Consider the following 25,206-nt stretch of genomic DNA (forward strand, 5'->3'; position numbering starts at 1 on the left):
GCCATGCCATGATTTTCCTGCCGTGCCACCCTCGTGGTGAATCACCAGTCCCCCACAGCCATAGGATACTGAAGGGCAGGGTGTGAGCATAGGACATGGGGGGGTTCCCTGCTTTCATGGAAATAAATATCATCAGGCAGAGCCCTGCCACTCACCTCCTCCTCACCCAGGAGCTGGAACAGCCCCAACAGCCTGGAGATGGCAGAGGAGGAGAAAATGGGAAGTGGCTGGAAGGGCTCAAGGGACTGGTGCTCATGCCTGGTTCTGCCCCAACGTCCTGTGGACTTACTTTCCACCGTGCAACAGAACAAAGGCAATCCAAGATATGCCAGTGCCTCAGGAAAAGGACACCAACAGGACACCCTGAAGATCCCCCACAAGGTCACCCACCAGCTCCCCATTAACAGCATCTCCATGGGGACAGCAAGAAGCCATCTGGGTGGGGACATGAATCGCTCTAGCAAAATGAAGGTGGCTTTTCCTCACATTGGAGGAGCCAGGATGGAAACCATCCCAGTGGGATTCTTGACATGATGCGCAGCCAGTCCACTCAGCCCGAAACACGGGGTCTGGGTAGCACCGATCCGGTCCCACACTAATCCTGACACTCAAACCAGTGTCAACGCTCCTGGGTCACTGCCAGCTGCTACAGCAGAAGCTTCTCCCACATGCCCCCAGCCTGAAATCCCCCACCATGGCGGATGTCTCTCCTTTTCCACTGGCATAATTAAACCTGCCACCCCAACAGGGGTCCATTGAAGCCTCCAGGCTCTCACTACACAACCACACAGCTCTCCTCAAACAGCAAAGAGCGACTCAGTGGGATCTTCAGCTCCACATTTACTAAAATGCTGTATGGAAATAGAAAAAATAATAATCTAACTCTCAAACTGATTAGCAGAATCCCCAGGAATGCGGAACCTGGCTGCTAGATTGCAGTCTCACCATCCTCTCCTGATTTTCTAGGACAGCATCAAAATGTGTTTGCTCTGGTTGGGTTCATCCTTCATGATGTTGAAGATTCTTCAGCCACTGGTGTTGAGCACAGGGGTTCTAAGACTGACTCTGCTACTGGCACTGGGCACACACTTTCAGTACAGGTGCTTCCCCTCCTTTCTAAGCAGAGAAACTTAACCCATCCCATTTTTCTAAATTGTATTATTGTTTTAATCACCCAAACTCAGTGCAGAAGACGATACAAACAAGTGAGCTCCCCCACCCCGAGCCCTGCCTGCACATTTAACCCAGCACCACCCACGAACTGTCCCGTGCCTTCATTAGAAAAGAGCTCGTTACCCTTCACTGCCAGAGCCCAGAGAGCTACAGGAGCTCGGTGGGGGAGGTTATTGTGGGATGGCACCGGTGCTGGTCCCCACATCACCTGCACTGAGTGCCTGCCAGCAGCAATTAAATCAGCCTTCAAAGAGAGATCCCAGCCTTCCCAGCACCATTAGCTGTGCCCTGGAGGGAACACGGTCTATTTTCAGCCACAATGACTTAAGATCAGGTCACCAGCAGGTTAAATGGGACTGTGCAGCATCATCTCCCTGCCCTCCCATTGAGAAATTAAACACTGCTGTGTGATGGGCAGCAGCAGCCCTGGACACACACCAGGTGCCCACGGAAAGGTAAATGCCACCTGCCTGCTCCTCTCCTCTGCTTCCCATCACTGGCCGTGGACACCCACTGCCCTGGCTGCCTTCCCTCGGCGTGGCGTGGTAGGTGGGGGTTCACTGCAGGATCACCCCTGGGTTCCTCCCTGCCTGTCCTCTTGTCCAGCACAGTGACAGTTCAGGTCCAGAATGGTCCCCACAATGCCCAAGGCCAGGAGTGCTGGAAGGAGCTTCGCTGCCCCCCCATCCTGCAAACCCAGGCCCACACAGTGCCAGACCAGGGCTGCTCATCTCGCCCCCTCCTCCCAATGGCCCAACTGCAAATCCCCAAAGCTGGGGACTGCCCCAAGCCACCAGTTCCACCAGGGTTTCACCACAGCCACCAGAAAGGTGGCATCTCCCCACAGAAGCTCCATCTGCTTTGCTGGTAGGTCCACCACTGAAACCCAACCAGCCACCCCACCACTAACATCTGGCGGGGAGGCAGCAGCTGGATGTGGGTTTGTTTTGCCTCCCAGGCTCCTGCCAGGCGCAGTCAGCACGAGCCAGGATGACTCAAAGCCCGGGAGACGCAGCCTCCATCGCTGCTTATTTTAAACCCTCTTGTCTGCAAAGCAGCTGCTGTGGCTCAGCACTTCTGGGGGTACCTTGCAAAGGGGGTGGCACTGCAAAGGGGAAACTGAGGCACAGACCCACGATCAGACCTGGACACCACATCATCAATGCCCACATGGTCAGCAGTCACTGAGCACGACACAGGGAGTCAGCAGCAAGAGGTGATCAGCTCCGAGAAACACCCAGGGCTGCAGCAAGGACATTGCCAATGACCCAAAAGCGTTCATCAGCTCCGGCTTCATGATTCCCCTTGGATACAGCATGGTCAGTAAGTGCAAGGTGAAGCCGGATGCTCCTGCATGTGCTGCTCTGTGTGCCACAGGAGTGAATGCATCCCTCTCCCAGAGCCCAGCACTGACTTAAACAACACCTGCAGGGGCCTAAACCACCCTGGGAAAAATTCAGCAATGGGCTGCAGGCATCTGGGGGTGGAAGAAAGGGATCCACACACGGATCAGAATCTCGTAAGACTCTTTCTCTTAGGAAATCAGGCTCAAAAGCTCAGCCTCTGCGCCCAGCCTCTCCTCTTGACCCCACACTCAGGCTTTTTTCCTTCCAGAGGCTCCTGCTCCTCCCACACCCTCCTGAACATCAGCCCACGCTACCTCTTCTGCACGAAAAAAGCGCTGAACCATGAAGCAAAGGGGTATCTGTGGCCGGCAAACACCCAGGACCCCACACCTCCCCGCTGCCGATAATGGGAGATAAACACAGAGGCAAATATTATGGCAGTGCGGTTTAATTCCTGATGAATTATGCAAATCCGTATTCAAATGGAAGCACAGCCCTTGGGCTCTTGACAAATTGCCAAGCTGGCCCTGATGACACCAGGCAGGGACGGCCAGCCCTCCATCAGGTGAGGCACTACATGGGTGCCCTCTATATGTACATATACACACGTATGTGCTTGCACCTCTCAGCTAGGGAGACCCAAGCAGCACTTGCAAGAATGGTTCAAGAGTGACTTCTGCATTTCTCCCTCCTCCCAGCTGCATTTAGTGTGTCCAGGGAAGGCCACCAAGCTTTCATATCCTCCACAAGATGGAAGCAGCTTGGCCTGACAGCAAAATGCAAAGCAGGACAGAAGAGAAAATTCACCATGTCCAGGGCTCGGGAGAACAGGCGGCAGAGGGGGGCACGAGGGGAAAGCCTAAAACACTTGTGCCAATACGACTGTCAGCCCTGAAGCCGAGGAAAGGAAGATCTGTCCACAAAATAGTCACAGAGAGGGCTCATCTGATGAAAGTAGGAATTTCCGATCCCACACAAACCCTGAACACCCATTAAAAGTAGCAGAAGAATTGCCGCTTTGTGTCACTAATCTCATTAGGGAGAAAGCCCCGCTGCAGTGCCGGGATTGCAAAGGGAAACCCCGGCACGCTGCACACTCCAGGAGCCCAGCACAGCGTGCCTGCTCATCCGAGCGGAGCCGGGGCTTCCACCGGCACCCCAGCGAGGTGCCTGCACCTTTCTTTACTCACCCACCCGGATCTCTACTCGCTGGAGCATTATCCGCTTGGCTTGCGTGTGACACAGCATCTGGGATGTCCCCACGCCCAGCAGACCAGGACACAAACACCAGGATGACACACATTGCGTGGCGGTAACGCAGGAGCTGCCTCATGCACACACAGCGACCGGCGCTGCCTGCGAGCGGCACACAGTCCAATCCCTCCAAAACCCTTCCTCCCCACCACAATGGCCACTGCCGATACTACTTTTTAATTTTTTTTTTAATTAAAAGCAATTAAACCAAATGTGTTAAAAGCATATTCGAGCCACGGGGAATTCTGCTGAGAAGGCATGGGGGAATGAAGGGAATCAGGGGCAAGAAATCCAACCACCGAAGGTAAAAAGAGCTCTTTGCTGGCAGGGATGCATCGGGATGAAATGAATGGAGACAGAAGCAGGAGCAACCTTTACAGAAGTTGCCGGGGATACAGCTCCAGAGAGACACGGCTGAGTGTCTTAAAATTTCTGTTATTCCTCTAAAAAGGCATATTCCCTCCTGAATACTGCTGCTTCCCTTGCTCCGAGCCCACCATGTTTGGCTTGCCTGCCTGCATCCAGCTCGCTCAAAATGGCTCTTTGGCCACTGCTACACTGGCAATAAAATTTATTCCCAAGGTCACTTCAATCCTTTTGCCACTATTTCAATCTGGCTGGATTTAAACAAAACGCAGCCTCAGACACACTGAGCCCCCCCCTCAGCCCCTCCTTTCTGCCCATCACTTCCCTGATTTAGCGATGCCAAACTCTCAACTACCTTTCGCTTCCCATAACCGTCAGCAGCAACAGCTGGAGAGGAAAACGGGAGCATATTGTGCACCCAACAGCTGATCCTGGCGGCGTGGGGAACAAGCCCAACTGTCACCGCCACGGCACTGCCGGATCAGGCGCTCCCGCCGTGCGTCCCCCAGCCAGCACCCACGGGGACCGGGCTCAAGGGGCTGTGTGGTTGCCATACCCTTGATGTTTAAGAGCTGGGGAGAAGCGAACAATAAGCAAAGCAAATAAACAGCAGAGAGGGACGGCATCGGTGGGTGCGTCGCGATGCCTGCAGACATCCAGCTGTGCCATCCCGGAGCGAAGCCAGCCAGAAACACGGGGATGGGAGGAAACATGGGGAGAAGGAAAATGCCAAATCCTCGTGGCGAGGGTGAGGCAGACACACTGGAGCAGTCACCTCCCAAACTTTGCTTTTTGAAGAGCATCCCCAGCTGGCAAAGCCAGTGAGAGGCTGTGCAGCTGGACACAGCACTGCTCCCTTGCCCTGGCTCCAACAGGCAGGGAACTCGGGGCTGCCCTTGGCTCCTCCACCCCGCCTGTATTTTCAGGTTGTTCAGGGCGCACCGTGCTCTCCATTTCAGCAGCGAGGCTGAACAAAGCACTCCCTTGTCCTCGGCACCTCGAGCAGCCAATGCTGGATCGCGTTTCCTAACCCAGACCAACATCTCCTCTTCCCGGCACGGCAGCTTTCGTGTCAGCACATGCCAGCCTGGCCCCGATTCCCTGCACCACCTCCTGCCCGAAGCTTTAACTGGACCAGTTTAGTACACGGGGAAAACACACGGGGCCTTGTTTGGACTCGTCGGGTGCTAACCCCAGCTCGGGGAGGTGATCCGACACCCTCGCGCCGGTCGCAGCTGCGGCCGAACCACAAGGCGCTCACCTGGAAGGCTGCCGTAATGACGTTAATTCCCCGTAACAATGTTCATTTCCATATTCATCAGAAGATGGTGAAATGACAAGATGGGGGGTTATTTACTATATGATTATAAACTGATTTCAGCTTTACTCTGGGTTATCCTAGGAAGGAGATCTAAAATTTCCCTTACGAAAGCCCTGCTCTGCTAACCACGTCTGCAGTGAGATTAATGCCCAGTGATTTCCATTTCTCCAACAGCTGCTGTGCTGGGAAAGAGCAGGAGCTTGTCCCCAACAGCAGGGACCTGTCCAGTGCCCCATGCCACCCCCGGCTAGGATTTCTAGTGCCGGCTCATCCTCCAGATCAGATTTTCTCTGGCACACTATCAGTCAGGGATGGGACCCATGGTTTTCCAACCCCACCAAGGAGACTCTGTACTGGGTAGAAGGCAAGGCTCGCTCCAAGTGGGAGAAAGGCTGCTAGAAACCACACTAATAATTGACACCTTTACCAGCCTTGTGTACCAGAGGCAGGGACAGACTCCTGCCCGTTCACCTGGGAAGGTGTTGGAAACCCTCACACAATGAAGGATCCCACAGGACCTTGCTCTGAGCAAGTTTACGTCACCACGTTGGCCCTTGGGCTCTTGTCCATGTTCCAAGCCCAAAATCCCTACCAGCTACCACTGCTTGGGACGGGCATTTCAACAGAGGCTGCAGCACAGGGTGTACAGTCCTTCCCCACTGCCCCTGAAGGATGGAGATGCCACCCCACAGCCCACCAGGACCCTGGGAAAAATCACTGGGACATCAGAGAAACACAGGAGCTCACAGCGGGAGACTCCCAAAAATGCACAAGTTCCTCTTCCACCACCATTTCAGCCCAGAGACTGCTCCTGCCTTCCTCACAGCCTATGAGCTGGCCGCCAGCCCAAGGGAGCTGCAGGGACATCACTCCATGGGATGCCGGGTGTGAAGAGCAGAGCGCAACGGGACTGAGCACAACATCGCTGCCCAGCACAGGCCAGCACCCACCTCCCCGAGCCCCACTGGGACAGGCACACTCCCTGCTCTGCCTCAAACATGTCTCAGAAAGCATCTCATTTCACCAGGGCCCCAAGGGAGGGGAAGCATCCTCCCAGGCAGGTCTCCGGCCGGTCCGCATTCCTCCCAGTGTTACACCGAGCCCCTGCCCCAAGGAGCCCCCTGCGCTCAGCCCCTCGCACCACCCCTGGGCGGGCAGGGAGGGGGAACCGCGGTTTCAAGGGCCATTAAACACCAATGGTATTTTCCTTGCAGCATCAAAATGTGACCAAAAAGAGCTGTGCCGAACCATGGGAAAAATCCCGCCGCTGGTCCAGGAGCCATCGTGCTCCGAGCAATGCAGAGGAACGGGGCACGGATCACTCCGGCACCCAATCCGTGCTATCCTGGTCTCTCTATCAGCAAAGCAAGTTTATCATGGATGCAGTTTGATGAGCAAATTGTGCTTCCACTGGCACTGCCGACGGCAAAGCCTCCTGCAAAATCTGCGGGCTCAGCAAAAGCACCATTTTGCCATTATAAGGATGGCTATGGTGGGATTTTGCTGGCACAGCAGCGCTGTCCTGGGGGATGAAAGGGTATTTTTATTTCTTTTCCTATGCTCCTACCTGGCCCAGCTGTCTGGAAAACTTCTCCCTGGGCACAGCAGGCCTGGAAGGAAGGACAGTCTCCAATCTGCCTTAAATCCCTGCATTTGAATGCACATGCTAATGTGAAGCAGGAAAGCAGGGAAACCAAAATCTCTCCCCTCTGTCTGCCTGCTTTCCTTCCAGCCCCTGCTCTGGAGCTGGATTTAACACAGTCAGCCCTGCTCATGGTGGTGCGTCCCCTTTCCCGGGCGCTGAAAAGTGTTTCTGAAGCGTATTTTAATGGAAGAGGCTGAGCATCCTTCTGTACAAACACAGATCTGTTCCTGCAGTCCCCCACCCAAGAAAGGATATCTCAGCACAATAAGCACATTTTTATGTGCAAAAAGCACATTTTTATTAATTACTGTTATTTTAAACTCAGAGAGTCTTTTTTTGGGTGTGGGTGATCCTTGCTCACACACAGCCCCGCTGCTGCCTGGCAGGGACACGGTCCCAGAGCAGCCCTTCACAATCGTGTCTGAGGGAGCCTTTCCCACCTCCCCCAAAACACAGAGTCTGCCAAGAACAACATGCTCCTCTGGGATGGAGGCGAGACCAGGACCCAAAGACAGTGGGATAGGGAAGGAGCAAAACAATAAACTCCCATATTTTGAGCTGCTGCAGAGCAGAGTGAGCCCTTGCTTTAATGGACTCATTCCATCGACTGCAGCCTTTTTTTAAGCAACATCTTCCCAGCAAGCTCCAGGCATGAAATTCCATTGCAAACAGTCCCTTTCCTCTGCTATCCCTCCACAAGGCCCATCGGGAGCACCACCCTTCCCTCCTCAGGGATGGGGAGATGGCGATGCCCAAGAGTACAGAGGGGACAGGGAATGGCATCCCCGAACTGAGCGCCGGCTCAGCTCCTGCCTCAGCCTCCAGCTCACTCCTCCCTCCATGCACTTCCAACAAAGGGGCTTCTGTCCCTGTCCTCCCGGCCTGCACGGCAGCAGCCAAAATGCCACCACCAAGCAGAAATCCCCCAGAGAAGAGCAGAGCGTCCAGGGGTCACTGGACACAGCCCAGGCACTGGGGCAGAGCCCTGCTGGCGGACTGAGCAGAAGGTACAGGAAAAACAAGGAGTCGGTGCCGGCCATAACTGGATTCTCAAATATGGCCAATCGTGCTATTTTTACAGGGGCGTATTTATTTTCGGAGGACGCTGGGATGGATTCAAGAGTCTCTTTCTTCAGCCCGGGGTATTTAAGGATCGGTTTGAACTGGCTCTATTTAAAGGCTTTGCCTCCTGCCCACTTTTCTTAACCCCTTGCACAAGGCCTTTGCTATCCACCCCTCCTAAAAACAAAACAAACCCCCCAAAAAAACACAACAACAAAAAAAACCACCGAAACCACACATCAACAGCACTGAGAACACAAACCTACAAAGGGCCCCTCGGTAGCAGGAAGCAATCATCATTTCAGGCGATATTGTTAAAGCCGTAAATAACAACAACAACAAAAAAATATCCCTGCCTACCCCACTGCTGCGGTTTAATGAGAGTTTCAGCTGTTAATTGTACAAATCTTTTTAATGGAGTTTAGCCTGGCTGGGAATTGCCTTGACGAAGCCGAGCTTTGCGAGGATCGTGCCGGGGAGCGGACAGGGAGGTGCACTGAGGTGCAGGGACGGGGGATTTCAAACAACTCCCAGAAAAAGGAAAATAAAAATAATTTAAAAAATAAAATAAGAACACAATAAAAAAGAATTGGAGGTATCACACACCCCACTCCCTCTGTGAGGGGACCCCAATCTGAGGCTTCCTTCCAGTATGATGGGAAAGCTCCCAGACGGCATCACAGAGATTGGCCAGCTTGGAGAGACCAGAGCTCTGTGCCTCCGTTCTGACCTGCCTGGATTTCAGAAAAGGAAACTTTGGGAGGAGAAATAAAACAAAACAAAACAAAAAACAAACAAAAAAAATAAAATTACCCAATAAAAATAAGAATAATTTAAAAAATACCAAGAACCCACACTCGGTTTGGCTTATGATTGTCCAGATGAATTTTTGCAGAGATCGTATTCTGCTGCAGTAGGAGGTGGAAAAAAATAATCAGGGGGAAAAAAAAAAAGGGAGGGAAAAAAAAAAAACAACACAAAAGGGAAGGAAAAAAGAAGGTGTTTGCCCATGTGCTTGGCTTCGTAGCCCAGTTCGCTTTACACCTCTCCTCTTTGCACCTGGGAAATTGGCACTGCCACCTAGTCTAAAACTAATAAATCTTTTTCCCTCGATTCAGGCTGCTTCCTTCTCTGCAGATGTTGGCAATCAGGTTTGCAAATTTCAAAGTCATTCATCCCGGGCGGCTGGGAGAAAAGCAGGTTTATTATTGCAAAACCTGTCACCCTCCCAACGCCTAAAGTAAACTCCGAGTCACCTCTCCACGCCCAGGGGAAAGAAAGGGGAAAAAAAAATTTTAAATAGTCAGAGAGGGAAATCAAACGGTCAGAAATCCCTTACGTCCTCCCAGGGAAAGCAGCGAGCAGCAGTGTGGGCAGGAGAATGCGGCAGCGTCCTCCCAGCAGTGCTGGACTCCGCGAGCCGCTGGGAAAGGGAGCTCGGAAAAGGGGAAAAAAATAAAAAGCCTCCAAAAACCAAAAGTAATTTAAACAAATAAATAAAAAGTTGACTGTGGAAAAAAAAAATACACTGCTTATATTTCAGCGTCTGCCTCTTTTTTTTTTTTTCTTTTTAATAGAAATGCAGACGTGGGGCTGCCCGAGAATGAAGCACGCCGAGAAGGGAGAAAAAATATAAGGACGAAGCAGTCACTGCATAGAAGTTTTGTTTCCGTGTTTGAAAAATAAGAATTGCCGAGAAAAAAAAAGAAAAAAGAAAAAAAAAAAAAAAAAAAAAAAACCCCACCAAAACCAGCGGTGCCGGCAGCGCTGCCCGGGGGCAGCGGGACCTCAGCGGGGCTCGGGCTGCACTGGGCAAGAAATCACCAAAACAGCTCCTTTTCACCCCTTTTTTCCAGCCCAGGGATATTTTGTTTGGCTGGCCGGGAAGCACAGCGCCGGGCAGCGCAGCCCGGTCCCTCCGCAACCCGGTCTGCGCCTCTCCCAGCTTACCCGAAAATCGGATTTATTCCCCGGATTTATTCCGCAGCCGCCGCGGCAGGGATTTTCCTCAGCGCCAACAAAACCGTACGCTGGACGAGGGGACTTCTATCGGCTAGGCGCGATTTTTCCCCCATTCCCCTATTTTTAACTCCGTTCCCTTACTTTTCCACCATCACCCTATTTTTTCGTACTTCTTCCATACTCCCCCTATTTTTTTTTGCCAAATCAAAACCACGCGAAGCAGAAGACACTTGGGGACAAGACACGAAAAAGCTGCGAGCGCATAAATATATGATTATTATGACGATATTTGTATTTTGGGGGGGGGGGGGGGGGGGGGGGTGGTTAAAGCCCGATCCCGGTTCCGCCGCCCGCGACCGCGGAGGGAAGGCGCGGGGGTACCGGGGGTTCCGCGGAGCCTTACCCGGGTGGGAGTGAAGGCTGATGCCCGATGCGAGGAATTTTCCGGGCTGGAGGGCGGCGGGGAGCCCGGCGGCCATGGGCCCGGCGGCGGGGGCCAGGCGGCCGGTGGCTCCCAGGCGGTGGCTCTCCATGGCCAGCCCGGAGAGCAGCGGAGGGGGGCCGTGCACCGAGCGGGGGGGCCCGAAATCTCGGCCATCCATCATCCACTCGCCGGCTTCACGGAGTCTCCCGGATCGCTGTCGGTGCCCGCCACCGCCTTCCCCCCCCCCCCCCCCGCCCCCCACCCCCCTCCTCCTCCTCCTCCTCCCCCAAAAAATCAGATGGTTTTCAAAAATAAGGCGTCCAAGCGTCCCATGGCGCGGTGCAGGGAGCCAGCCCCGGCGCGGCGGTCTCGGCGCTGCCTGCAAAGAAGAAAGAAGGGGGAGGTGCGGTGAGCCGACATGCCCCGACACCCCCCTGTTCACAGCCACCCCCAAAAATACCCCCCAAAACCCACCCTCACCTTCCCGGAGTGGGGGTAGAGAAGGGGGGAGAAGCGGGGAGGAAAAAAAAAAAGAAAAACTTGTGGCAAAAGGCAGGAACAAAAAAAAAAAAAAAAAGTATTTAAAAATAGTATTTTAAGAATTTAAACTTTTTTTCCAAGAGTTACATTTGTCACGGCCGCAGCCCCGGCCGGGCCGGGAAGCGCCCGCCCGCAGCCGCAGCCTGGCTCCGACGGGACCGACCAGCGGGGACGCGGCACCGCGCTTCGCCCCGGAAAACAAACACAAAAATCCCAAAACAGGGGGAAAAAAAAAAAAAAAACCACCCACTCAAATCTTTCTTCTTTTTCTTTCTTTGTTTTCCTGGGGTTTTTTTCGGTTTTTTTATTTTTTTTTTTAATTTTTTCCAACCCTTTTCTTTATTTCTCCCCCGCCGCGGGGTCCGGCGGCGGTATCCCTCCCGCAGCCCCGTTTCTCTTTCTCTCCTCTTTTGGAGCTCTTCCCCAAGACTCCAAACCACCGACTGGGCTTGTTGTTTGGGCTTTTTTATTTTTCCTTTTCCCAGCGCCGCTTTCACTCGGGAAAACAAAACCCGCATTATCATTTCCCGGCAGAGCGAAAAAAAAAACCAACTCAACCATATATATAAAATTATCTATATTTGTATTTGCAGCCTGATGAAAGGCTCCACTCGCCCGCCGTATTTTGCACCGGGATAGCGAGAAATAATAAACACTGCGGGGATAAAGTGGAGGTTCTCCCCTTCAAATCCTCCCCAAGCGCTACCGGAGCCCCGGGAGCCGCCGCTCCAGCCCCGCCGCCCGTCCCAGCTCCCGGGCGGGCGCTCCTAGCGCAGGGGAGGGATAATTAAAAAAAAAAAAAAAGGAAAAAAAAAAAAAGAGGGGAGAAATAAAAAATTATACCCCGAAAAATCTAACTGCTTTGCTTTGTTGTGATTTTTTTTTTAATTATTTTCGGGTGGATTCTAATATTAATTAAACCCTGCCTGCGTGGCTGCTTGGGGCGAGCCTCACCCCGGGAGCTGCGGGATCGGCCGGATCCCGGCTGGAAAGTAATCAGTAAAGGGGGAAAACGGCTAAAAAGGGGCAAAAAGCGGGAGGGATGTGGCGGAAGGGGGGGTGGAGGGGGGGGGGGGGACGGGACCGCCGCCCCGGGGTCGGGGTGCGGGTCTGGGTGCGGGTCCTACCTCGGCGCGGTCAGACCGCCTGGTCGCGGGGCATGGCGGCGGTGCGGGGCTGGGGCGGGGGGTGCCGGCTCGCCGCCCTGCCCGCCGCCCGGCTCCTCCGCTGCTCCGCTCCGCTCCTCAGGGGCAGCAGCGCGGGAGCGACGCGGTGGCGGCCGCGCCATGGAGCGGCGGGGCCCCGCCGAGCTGCAGCATCGCCTCCACACCCCCCCCTCCCCGGGCCGGCCCCGCGCGCGCGGCTCGGCGGCGCTTAAGGGAAGAGGGAAGAAAAAAAAAAAAAAAAAAAAAAAAAAAAAAAAGAGGAATAAAAAAAAATTAGGGAGAAAAAAAATAAAAAAAAAAAAAAGGGGAGCGCGAGCGCGGGGCGGGAGGGAGGGAGGGAAAAAACGGGGGAATGGGGGAGGGAAAAACGGCGGCGGCGGGGCCATGAAACACGCATTGTTCTCGGCGCGGCGGGGGCGGGCCCGCGGCCTATCTGCGCCTTCCCATTGGCCAGCCGGGCTGTCGCTCAGCGGCGGGTAAACAGGCGGCGGTTTCCAGGCCCCCCAGCCGCCCCGCCCCCGGCGCTCCCGCTGCTGTTTCCAGGCTGCCCCCGCGCTCCCGCCCGGAGCGGGCGGGCGGTTGGCGGGGAGCGGCCGCGGGTCCCCCCGCTCCGAGCGGGGACGTGAGGGGGGAGCGCCCCGCGACCCCCTTTATTATCTGTGGGGGTTAAATCCTTCATCCCGGCCGGGCAGGGCTGAGGGGGAAGTGCCGCCGGGCCCTCTCCCACGGCCCCGCCGCGGACAAAGCGGCCTTTCAGGGCCGGGGGCGAGCGGGGGAGGGTCCCTGCCCTCCCTGCGGGCCCCGCCCCCCCAAAAATTCAAAAATAGGGTGAAAAGGGAGGCTGGGGGAGGAGACACACACATTCTCCCTCTCTGGATTTTGAGGGGGGCGGCCCCCCCAGTGCTGCCCGCCGGCCACACCAACTTTTACTTTTCTTTCCTTTTTTTTTTTTTTTTTCTTTCTATTTTTAATTTCTTTTTCCCTTTTCCCCCCACCTATTTTTAATGTATTTTTCTCTTTGCACAGCACAGAGCACTCCTCGGGGAGAAGGGGGGGATGCCCCATCGCTGCCAAAACCCCCCCCGAACCTCCCAACCCACCCCCCGCTTCTTTACTTAATTAAACAAAAATCGGCTTTTATAACGAAAGAGGGGAGGAGGGGAAAATCTAATTTAATCCGGTATAAATTAAAAGTGATAATAATAAAGCGCCACCCCCCCAGCCCCCCCGACAGGAGTTTCGAGGTGCCCACCGGGACATCGGCCAGAAAAGGGGAGAAACAGCCCCAAAAATCTGCTTATTTTTAAACGTTCCAAGCAAAATCGAGTTCGTCGAAAAGCTCTCACGCTGCGCAAGGCCCTGGTTTAACGCGAAAATAATAATAATAAGTAATAGTAATAATAATAATAATATATATTTATGTTTTTATTTATATTTAAGAGCAAAACTGCGTCAGAGGCGAGGGCTCAAACCCCGCTGCCTCCAAGAGGAGGGCGCTTCTTTTCCCAGTCTCCTTTAGTAAACCAAAAAAACGGGGGAATTGGGGGGTGAGGGAAAGAAAAAAATATTAATGGTTTGATCGCTTTTATGTGGCTTTAAAAGCATATTTTATAAATGTTTAATGCCTTCACGCCCGGACCTCCCCGCCGCTGTCCCCGGGCCGGGGGGTTGGCATGTCATAAATCAGGGAAATGCTAATAAAAAATAGAAAAAACAGGCTCGGGCGGGGCGGGGGGGGGGGACGGACGGCCCCCCCTCCCTGCAACTCCAGCCCTTCCTCCTCCTCCTCCTCCTCCTCCTCCTCCTCCTCCCCTTCCCCCGGCCGGGAGCCATCTTGTAGCAGCAGCTCCTGGCTGGGGCATCGCTGCTGCAAAACACCCTCCAAAAAAAGAAGAAAAGCCCCTCCAATCTAATATACACATTTTTCTAGTTATGATTGTTATTGTTATTATTATTATTTTTCCGTCTCCGGCGCGGTCCTGCGGGCGCGCACCGTTTTCCCACCGTTTTCCACATGAAATCCCAACCCCCTTCTTTTCTCCCCATTATTTCCCCCAGTAACCCCCCCACCCCTGCAGCTGGGGGGGGACACACACGCCGCAATGGGGGGCTGCGAGTACCCCGTGGAATTTGGGGGGGTGGCGGCCGCTCCCACATTTTCCCCCGCAAAGCTTTGCCGCAAACAGCGCTTTCTCCAAAAACACCCATTTTTATGAAAAATAATATCGGGGCGGGGAAGGGAGGTGGGGGTGTCCCGCGAGCAGCCGCACCGCGTTGTACCCCCCCCATTCCCATTCCCATTCCCATCCCGATCCCGGTGCCCCGGGCTCCCGGCAGGTTCCCACGGTGCCGCCCGCCCCCGGGCCGCCCCCCGCCCCCCCCCCGGGGAGGGGGCACCCCCGCCCGCCCTGCGCGCCCGGCTCCGCTCCCTCCGTCTCTCCCCTTGTGCTTTTTCCTTAATTTTCTTTTCTTTTCCCTCCCCCCCCCCCCCCCCCCCCCAATTTATTCTCCATTTTGTTTTGGCGTTTCTTCCTGGTTTTGTTGTTGTTGTTGTTGTTTTTCCTCTTTTTCCCATTTTCCCTTCTCTCCCCTCCCCGGACGAATACGAAATTCCCAGTGGCCGCCCCCGTCCCGGTCCCCGCCGAGGCGGAGGGGAGCGGGCAGGAGGCAGCGGAGCGGTGCGGAGCTCGCAGCCCCCCGCCCCACACCGGGCACTGCCTCCCCTCTCGGGATGCAGGTAGGACGGGGGGGCGGAATCTGGGAATGGGGGGAGTTGGGGGAGGCTCTATGGAGACGTGGGAGGCAAAGCAAACCGATGCCCCCCACCCCCAACGCATGTCCCCCGTCTTGGGGGGGCTGCCAAGGTGTGGGAGGTGGGGGACACTCACCCCTTCATTGCCAACCCAGCGCTCGATTTTGTACCCACAGACTGGGCACAGGCCCTGATGGAACCCCATTCCCATCTGCTGGGACCCCCCAAATCCCCTTTTTTTCCCCCAATAAATCCCCTATGCTCCCCATCCCCAGCCGGGGGGGGTGCTGTGCGTCCCTTCCGCCCGCTGTTTTTAACGTGCTTACTACACGTTTTCAGGGTGTTTTTGAAGCTATATTTAAAGTGTGCAGTCAGTGGCTGGATTTAGAAATCCAGGCATAAATCACATTAAAACGCGGACGGCGACGATCCCAACGCGTCGGCAAAGCTTTGCCCTGATTTCATTCCTTCCCCCCTTCTTAAAAGCAGAACTGAGTCTGACAGCAGGGTTCCATCCCCCCCCCCCCCAAATAAAACCCTGTGGGGACAGAGGTGGGATTTGAAGGCAAGGGGGCCCTGCTGGGGTTTATTCCGATGCATCCATGGCGATTTATTTATCAATGGGGGGGCTTGGATAATTCCAAAGCCTAGGGTCCCTCCCCATCCCAGCCCCTGTGCCTGCAATGAAGGAGCTGCCATCCGTGGGGAGGGGGCTGTGGAGTGGGGGGTCCCAATGAGGAGATCCCCAGGGAAACGGTTTGGGAACTGAGTAAAGAATTTCTGATTAATGACCAGAACAGCTCGGGATTTCGGTTTTCTCCATAAATCCTGGCTGATTATAACCCTTGTGCTCAGCCTGGCGGCAGGCTTTGCATGGAGGGGGGAGCCCAAGAAATAACTGCCCCCTCCAGGGGCTGTACCCAATGCCTGGCAGCAGCTGGAGGCTGGAGCATCCTCACCATCCCACGCAGAGCAGAGAAAAAGGGAGAGGGGCCAGGGGGTGCACAGGGATGTGGTTGGTGCCCTCCCCCCAGTTCACAGCAGTTCTGGTCCCACAGCTCTGGGGTTTGTAAAGCCAAACGTGTCCCGAACCGGTGTGGTTTTGAGTCCAAATAAAGACTTTCTTTTTTGGGGGGGGTTTTTTCCTTGCTTGGCACAGGAGGGTGGGGGTGTGTGCACAATCCGACCCTGTTTTCCTGCTCTGCCACCTGTGCACTCACTTCCCCCCAAATCCTGAGCTGGGACCCCCAGTGCCAGGACCTGCCCCATGCTCGGTGCCCTTTGCTTTCCACAACCTCCACAAGCCCCTGGTACCAGGCTTTTTTCACAGCTAGACTGGCTCTTGTATTCATCAGGCTGGATTTATTTTTTTTTTTTCCCCTTTTATCCAATAATAAGCTTTTTTCATCCAAGATCAGGGGGAAAAAACAGGCAGGGAGGAGGGCAGACATGCACAACCCATAGAGCGCTTTGAGAGGAGCACCAACCCCAAAGCTGTAATTACTGCCTGCGTTTTTTGGCTACGGATCAGCTGCTAAATTGGTCGTAAGGCACGGAAACGGCAGTTACACCTTTCAGTGGAAAAAATGTGGTTTAGTGGAGAAACGTGTATGGGAAACCTCCCCAAAACTGCAGTCCCCATACAACACCCGCTATTACAGGTTCTGCATTTGGGAGTTTAAAACAATCCTCCATCCAGGTGAGCTGAGCTTAGAATGACAAGACCTTCTACATCAACAGGGTAAATTGGGGATTTTTTCCTTGATCTGTCACTTAAATCAAAAATACCCTCCTGGGTGCAGGACACGAGTAAGAGAGAGGCAGGAGCATGTGCTATTTTGAGGTTCAATACAAAATAGATACCCTTGGCTCCAGCAGTTCTCCGTAGCCCAGCCCACAGGAGCTGCAGGTACTTTCGTATGCATACAAAACATTTTTAAATGGAAAATATTCACAGCTGCTCTCGCTGTTTTGACAGGGGGGAAGGAATCGCGGGGCATGTTAAGGAGATATTAAAAGCTGTGGTTTGAAGCTCCTAAAGCATTTACTCAGCAGGAGAGCCAGAGAAAGAAGTTTAGAAGTTAACTGCATACTTGTGTGCCTTTGCTCTGTCCTTCTTAAAATTCACCTCTCCTATCTGCTTCTAATTTAAACAAGCAGAGCCTTCCAGGAACTGGAAAATCCAGATTTGCAGCATCTCCCAGGGAAAGACGATTTCCTACGTGCCCCCCCAGCGTGAGGGTCCTGCTGAAGGTTAAACTCGTGAGTGCCTTTGGTTTTGCACCAAGTTAATCTCCCCACAAACTAAAAGACTGGGGAAATGCTGGTGAAAACGGTGCTGATGTTGCTGGCTGGTCCCATCCCTCTTCCAGAACCAGATGTGGATTTCACCACCACTGCCAGCCTTGAATGCTCATCCCCACACTGTTCCCTGGCCTGCTTCAGCTTCCCCACCTGAAAACAGAGTAAACCCATCCACCTCCCCAGGGTACATTATGGTGGCTTAAAATTAACACTCAAAAATGTATTTTCAAATCCCTTCATGAAAGGCATCAGAAACACTGGGTGTTAGCAGAATAGATCCTTCACCTTTTAACAGCTGTTAATTGCCATTAAAACCAAACCTGCACAGCTTTATTGGAGCAGCATCCAAGTTTCCTTGTCGGATGCTGCATCCACCCTCGGTCGTGCTCTCCTGCACGTGCCGGCTGCCACGACGAGGTGTGGTGGATAAATCCTGTCTCACTGGTGGTTATCTTGCACTTTGGGTCCCATTGTACGATTTCCTGGTGCCAGGTTTTTTCCTTCGCCATCCTGTGAGTCGTTGCAAAAGTTGCAAGAAGCCCAACACACCTTCCTTTGACTCGAAGCAGGAAAGAAGATGGGATGCAAGACTTATTCCCAAAAATACCCCGAGGAGCCAAGCAGGAACCTGCCCTCGAGTAACTGGGTCCCTGAGGCTGAATCCAGCCCACAGCTGTCAGCAAAAGCATGTGCTGGGTGTCACAGGAATGGGAATAGCCCTCTGTGACCAACGTGGAATAAATCCAAGTCATCAACAGGCAGGGCTGGGGAAAGGCTGCCAGCACTGCCCCCGCCATCCACCGTGCTGGGAGTCCCTTCCCTGCTGCCTTTGGGGTTTATTGACCTGATCCCTTCCATGGCATCCCCCCATCACCCTGCGGCCCAGATCTGGCTGGAGAAGCCAAGTGCCAGGTAGGGGAGAAACCCTTGGGAAAACGCTGTGGCAGGAGTTTTCCTGGTGTTTGTGAAGCCATTGGCTCCTCACATCCCTCACAGGTGCTTTATGCACTCCCAAACACCCAGACCCACCCGGGAGTGCCCTGTGCCACTAAACTGCTGATGCTAAAACACATGAGGTGGATTCAACAGGGTAAGAGGGGAAGGAGTCTCTGTGATTCCGAGTGTCTTGTTAGACCCCAGGGTTTTGTTTCCCCCTGGATCCCAGCACAAGGAGGGGGTGTCCAGGGCTGGCTCCCAGGGCTATCCCATCTCTTTTCCCATTGCCCCGGCCCTCTGCATGGGGGAAGGGGCGGTTGGACAAGACGAGCCCTTTCTGCTCCACAAAGCTCGTCAGCCAGCCGCACTGGGCTTATAATTATTATTTCCTTAAAGACGAGCCGAGCAGCTATAGACAAAAAAGTCCCCTCTTGTCGGAGCTGGAATTTGATGTCCTAACGACTGTTTTTGTACCGCGCCTGAGAGGAAAGAGCTCGGCAGGAGGGGGAAAGAGAGATTTAATTATAGAGCTGCATTGTGATTTTGCACACATAGCTGGCTGTTGTAATCAGGTTACAAGTGTATCTGATTTTCTTCCCTCCCCTCCCTCTTCCTCCTCTTCTCTTTCTTTCGGTTTTTTTTTTTCTTCTTTTTTCCCTCCCCCTTTTTTCCTTTCAGTGGTCCAAATTAGTTGCTTATGTTTGGGTGTTGCAGAGACGAGCTGTTATTTGCCTTCCCTGAAGATCTTGATCAAGGGAACAACGTTTCCAAAGAACCTCGGCAGTTCTTTGCCGAAGGAAGGCAAAGGTTCCCGGCTCCGGCAGAAACCCCCGGGGCTGTGCCAGGCACTCGCATCCCGCCATCCCCAGGCTCCCTTCCCTTCCCACCACCAAAATAAGGGGAGACACCCATATATATATATATTTTTTTTTATATATATATTTTTATATTTTTATATTTATATACATATATATCTTCCTCCCCCATGCTCCCCACCAAATTCCTTCACATCCAGGATTCCCTCAATAAATTGATGCACTTGAAGAAGAGGAGGAGCCCAATTTACCTTACCTGGGGCAGGAGAAGGGAAAGAGAGGAGACAAGAACCTTTTTAAAAGAAACTTAATATTTTCCCTATCTGAGGCAAGTGATGCCGCACTGGGATTGGGGGCTGTTGTTGGCTTCATTTAGGAATCCATTGTTGTCCATGTGAATTCTTTTTTACATTTCAAATAACAGGATTATTTCCCCAGGGGGTAATATCCTGTAATTTGAACACAATAATGGGAATAAATTACTTACTTAGAACTAATAACGACAGCCTGATTCCAATATATATAGGAACTGTAACAGCTTTGGTTAGTTAAAGTGTAATTGTGTCGACGGATGACATTTTCTTTCAAAGGAATCTGAATGACTTTTAATTAAATTTGCTGGGGGTGGGGAGGAGAGGGAGAGATACGCTGGGAGATCTCGGCTGCTGAGGCTGTGGCTGGTCCCAGCCTTGGTGCCCCAAGTCCAGCTTTGCCCCAAGCTGGGTGTCGATCCACGATTGTGGAGTTTAAAGACCAGGCACAGAACAGAGGAGAAGGAAACCAGCAACAAACCTCCACAGCCCAGGGGTGGTGGGATGGAGAAATGAAGGGGGTTGGGAGGATGAAGAGGACAATGAGGCTAGAGGGATAGACGGGATGGAAAGATGGAGCCCAGCCCATTTCCCAAGCTCCAGCCTGGCAGAGGGCAGGGCAGGGCCCGTATCCTGCCCTGGGGCACCACAGAATTGCCTCTACCTGTGCTGGGAAATGGAGGAGCTGACAGAGGGCAGGAGGCACCAGCAGCCAGGCAGGGCAGCTCTGCTGCTCTCACTGGAGCCACAGAATCCCAGAATGGTTTGGCTTGAAGGGAACCTTAAAGCCCATCCAGTCCCATCCTCTGCCATGGGCAGGGACACCTTCCACTGTCCCAGGCTGCTCCAAGCCCTGTCCAACCTGGCCTTGGACACTTCCAGAGATGGGGCAGCCACAGCTTCTGTGAGCACCCTGTGCCAGGGCCTCAGCACCCTCACAGGGAAGAATTTCTTCCTTATATTCAATCTAACTCTGCTCTCTGTCAGTTCAAAGACATTCCCTTTTGTCCTGTCACTCCACGCCCTTGTCCCAAGTCCCTCTCCAGCTCTCTTGGAGCCCCTTTAGGCACTGGAAGGGGCTCTAAAATCTCCCTGGATCCTTCTCCTCTTCAAGCTGAACACCCCCAACCCAATATTGTTACCTCAGCCCAAGGGTTCCTCAGAGAAGGCAGCTCTGATGAGGGGGATCTGCAGCAGCAGCTGTGCATCCCAGCTCCTCGCCCTCACCCCAAAACTCCCCTGCAAGCCTCGGGCTCTGCACCACATCTCCTCACCGCTGCCTTCAGTGCCAGCCACTCCTCAGATTTATTTCTGAATCAGCAGCACGCGAGGTTCCCTTCAGAGGCAGACAAAAAAAAAAAGCTGCAGTGTGCAGAAAGCCAAGTTCCTGCCCCGAAATAATCTTGGAGAGGAGCGGTGTGCTGCTGCCAGCGGCTCCAGCCTCCTCCAGGACTCATTTTCCTCTGTTTATCTTGAAAATATTTCTGCGCTGAGGTCCCACCCTGCGCGGCGGAGCCCTGCGAGGCCGCCTTCAGCCTGACACACGGCCTCTTGTTTATCCACAGCGAGTTTTACAAATAGCTTATTAAGCCCAGAGGTCTGTTTGCTGGAGGAAAACCTCACCGAGCAGCTCCTGCAGCCCCCGCGAGGCTCCTGCCAGCTGTGCTCCCTCCCAAAAACTCCCTGATGTGCATCGAGGGGCTCAGACCTCTGTGCCTGTAGACATTGGTGTCTGCTGGGTTTGGGAATCGCTCCTGCTTTGATAAAATAACCAGTGTGCTGCTGATGGGTCTCCCACCACTCTCACCCTTTCCCCGTTCCTGGAGCTGGTGTCCCAGCTGGGATTTTGGCATGGCACAAGGATGCTGTGGCACTGCCAGCTCTGGTTCGTGTGATCCCACAGTGGAGTTGCTGGGTAGTTTTTGCTTTTTGCAGGACCCCCCTGCAAGGGCTGCTGGTTTTCGGAGGGTTGCAGGGGTTTGGGTTGCAAAGAGTGTATTTTGGAGATTGCTGGAAACATGTCCAAAGCCATAAGAGATGAGGACAGCTGGATGCTGTATAACGTGGTCCTGGCAGGAGCCCAGTGGGACCGTGCCTCAGATTCCCTCCTGTGCCTCTGCTGCCCACCTGGCCATGGGACCACCAGGAGGGAGCTGGGATGGGGGTTTCAGCCCACAGCAGACACTGTCAGGGATGTCCCACTGGGCTTGAGCCTGACCATGGGCACCTCTCTGGCCACAGGGTCTCTCAAACCCATGCCCAAGCACCTCTGTCCCTGCTGCCACCGCTGTCCTGGGCAGGAGCCTGGCTGTGCCAAATCCCCAGCACCCCAGCCGCACCTTGGAATGCCCATCCTGAGCGTCCCCTCCCCGAGACCCCCTAAAACATCGCTCCTGGAGCTCACAGCCAGGCAGAGCCCCATAACACAGCAACATTCATAGCCCAGCTAAGGAGATTGAGTTACCTGCCCCTGGAAGAATAAAGGAGGCATTCAGCCATTTTTTTAAAGTCTTTTTCTGTGCCAAGACCAGACACCACGGTGACGGTGCCGCACAGAGGCAGGGAAACACGAGCCCTCGCCTCTCCCTCCGAGGGTGACCCCGATCTGCCCCACGTCTCCCCCTTCTCTGACCCTTTAACACCCAGGGAAGCACATGCTTTGCTCACCCGTCACGAGCTCCCTTATCTTTTAATAAAACCTTTAAGAGCAGAAGTCAGGCAATGCTGGCACAAAGGCAGCGCAGCCTCCTCCCGGGACATTAATCATTTTCTTTGACACGTTTTGCTAATTAGCCAAAGCGTTTGCCTCGACAGGGGAGAAATTGGGGCCTGGGAAAAAAAAAAGAAAAAAAAAACATTAGAAGGGGGAGAGGTGGAAAGGGAGCAAGAAATGGGGGAAGAAGGAGCTGACGTCACCCCTGTGTTATCCGGCATCCCTGGGCATCACCTTGCTGGGAGAAAGCCCAGTCCCAAGCCCATCCCAAGGATTTTGGAGCACCATGAGCTGCAATACACATTTTACCTTCCCCATCCCACTCCTGGTTACCCCAACAGTGCAGATTGCAGCCATGAAGGGTAACTTGAAACACGCTGTTTGGAGGTTTAACTCACGGCTTTATCTTTTACACGGCTGTTAATCCTCGGGACACATGTTTCCTATCAGCCTTTGATATTTAACATACAATAAGTGTCTTATTAAATCCCAGGGACTGACTCCATGCAGACATCTCCCCCCAGGTCCTGTCCTGAGGACATCCCAAAGGCAGATGGGGCACCCCGGCTTGGGCACAGATTTTGGGTGTAGAGTGTGTCATAACCAACAGGGAGAGAAATAGAGTGGGGTGAAGGCTCCTCTGCACAGGAATTCAGCCTTTAAATTGCCTGAGCAGACACCACTCCCACACATGGGAAAACCCCTCACAGTTTTTAAAAATACGTTATTTTTAAGGGTTTTCTGGCAATGCTGTGGTGGCCAGTGAGCCCATCTGAGGCAGGACTAGCTACTACCTCAGCATGACTTCTCTTCTCTAGGAGTCCAACTCAGTTTTCATCGGACCTGATGTTTTCTGGGGGAGAGATACCATAGAGAGAGCAACTCACAGTGAATTCTCTCTAATCCATGGCATTCAAAATAGAAAATCCCAAGGAGAAAGCATTGCCTGCTCATGCCTCCCTCCAGCCCAGCATGGCAAAATACTGGCTCCTGTCCCACCCCTGAGCATCAGCTCTCCATCCCAACTCCTTAGGGAAGGGCAAGGCAGAAAACCACACGGCACAATCCCCTTTTCTCCACAAAACCAAGTGTAAGAACAACGAAATTGGGTGATACAGTCCCCACATGATGTAAGGACACCCCACTGCCCACATCCACAGCAACTCTCCCATCCCCGTGCATGGGTACAAGGGAGTGGGAGCAGCATCCCAGAGCCACGTCGGTCCTTTGGGGAGTGTTAAAAAAATAAATCACAGCTCTTTACTCCTCTCCAGCACAAGTTTCTCATCGCTGCGGGATGACACACACTACCTCCTCCAAAACAAGACCCTGTATTATTATTCTGTTTCTAATTTGGGGGTTGGAAATTATTTTCCATGCCAGATTCCAAACTAAACCATCACCCTGCTCCCCCCCCCCCCCCGCCAAAAAACATTGCTAATGTGCTTTCCAGAGAGCAGTGGCACGGCCAGTGGCCTGCAAGGAAAGGGTGAAGGTGTGATACACAGCACTAAGCACCACAGAACATCCCTCTCAATGCCCATTTCTAAGAAAAAAACTTTTTAAAAGAGCCAATTCAGTTAAAGACAGAGCTGGCCCAAACTCCTGCTGCAGCCGGGTCTGGGATGGGCCGGTCCCACTGGGAAAGGGCCGTGCTCCATCTCTGCCCTCTGAAGAACTTGGAGAAAAAGCAGTGAAAGGTGAGTATTTGGGATGCAGTGTGGGGCTGGGAACTCAATGGGAATCAGCGTCATTCCTGTTCTGAGTGTTTTAACCCAAATCTACCAATGGATCCTGCTTGCTCCCTACAAGGCATCAGGAAGCCAAGCCACACAGTGAGATCCCACTTCTCCATGTCCTGCCTGGTCTTGGGGACAGTGGGGACACTCAGGACAAGTCTGGATGAGTCCCCAGCCCCATCACCCCAGGCTGTGCCACAAACCTTGGGGACAGACTTGTGGGGGCCCCGTGCAGCCGGCGGCGCTGGCAGGAGTGCGGAAACCAACACGCAAGGAGCTGGTGGAAACCCTCCAAGCTTCCAACGCCGTTGTATAAGAGCCGCTCAAAAATACTAATCCCCAAAAAATTCAACCCTGGGAGCGTGACCAGGCTGCCTCCCAGGCAGCCGACAGAGCGTGGCTTGCACAGCCAGCCCTGCACACATCCAGGGGGGAAAATACCTTCAGGTGAGCGAGCTCTGCAGGAAGGTCGGGGTCCCAGATGTTTTCATACCAATGATCCTTTAAAAAAAGACAGGCGAGCGAGGCACGGAGGCAGGATCACCCGACGTGCCGAGCGCCGCTGCAAAACAAGTCTTTTTTCCATGAGTCACCAGTGGAAAGAGCAGATCAGGCGTCCCACGGGTGGGCTTGGCCGGAGCCGGCTCCACATCCCCGCCACGGCCGGGAGGATGCTGCGAGTGCAGCCCTTTCGCTGCCCTGCTCTCAGCTTTCCCAGGCGGCTTTGGGGTCACGCTGGGGTGGATTCCATGGAATCCCCAAGCGCCGAGGGCCTCGGGATGCGGAGATGCATCCCGCGGTGTTTAGACGTTTGCACCACGGTGCAGGATTTTCCCGACCCCCCTTTCCCCAGCCACTGACATTCCCCATGGAGACCAAACGTGTGCCCTTCCCCGCGGCCTCGGGGCCGCTTCATTGCTCTGCCGCTGTCCCCTGCACCTCCGTTGTCCCCTAAAACTCTCCGGGACTGAGGCAGGCAGCGGCAGACATAAAAATAAATAAAGAAATGTGGAAGGAGCGCCCCGAAACAAACGGGTTTGTTTTGTCGGTGGCGGGAAGGGGCGAGAGCGATGACAGGCAGCGCAGGAAGTCCCTGGGATCGTAAATCCCGTTGGGAGTGCTTGAAGCCAGAGTGTTTCCATGCCCTGGGTGGGAGGGGACGGGGAGGGCGGCTGATAAAGTCTAGGGAATCTGGGGTGGGGTGTTTTGGTGTATAAAAAGACGGCGATGAAGGGGAGGTGACGTCCGGGGCAGCACCCAGGGCAGGGTGCCGGCGGCAGCCCGGGAAGGGACGGGGTCACATCCTCGGGAGGGCTGGAGCTCCGTCCCGTCATCACCACCCGCAGGATAACAGCAGCCCTGGCTGTGTTGTGGGTA

The 25,206-nt window shown here is 53.9% G+C and overlaps 1 protein-coding gene and 1 long non-coding RNA gene across 5 annotated transcripts in view; one reads left to right on the forward strand and one right to left on the reverse strand.

Moving 5' to 3' along the window:
• Window positions 1–10,791, reverse strand: part of TNRC18 (trinucleotide repeat containing 18) — a 55,150-nt gene extending 44,359 nt beyond the window's left edge. For all 4 annotated transcript variants that reach the window (XM_048321192.1, XM_048321194.1, XM_048321191.1 and 1 more), the window contains exon 1: window positions 10,533–10,791. In XM_048321192.1, the coding sequence (XP_048177149.1) occupies window positions 10,533–10,734 (202 nt within the window). In that variant the 5' untranslated portion in view covers window positions 10,735–10,791. The remainder of the gene's footprint in view (window positions 1–10,532) is intronic.
• A 3,871-nt stretch (window positions 10,792–14,662) lies between these two features.
• LOC125334400 lies at window positions 14,663–19,563 on the forward strand. The gene is made up of 2 exons (XR_007207133.1): window positions 14,663–14,996; window positions 17,172–19,563. It is a non-coding gene; the product is annotated as an uncharacterized LOC125334400 (long non-coding RNA).
• The last annotated feature ends 5,643 nt before the right edge of the window (window positions 19,564–25,206 follow it).

The sequence above is a fragment of the Corvus hawaiiensis genome, chromosome 16 (genome assembly GCF_020740725.1).
Source record: "Corvus hawaiiensis isolate bCorHaw1 chromosome 16, bCorHaw1.pri.cur, whole genome shotgun sequence".
Taxonomy (NCBI): Eukaryota; Metazoa; Chordata; class Aves; order Passeriformes; family Corvidae; genus Corvus; species Corvus hawaiiensis.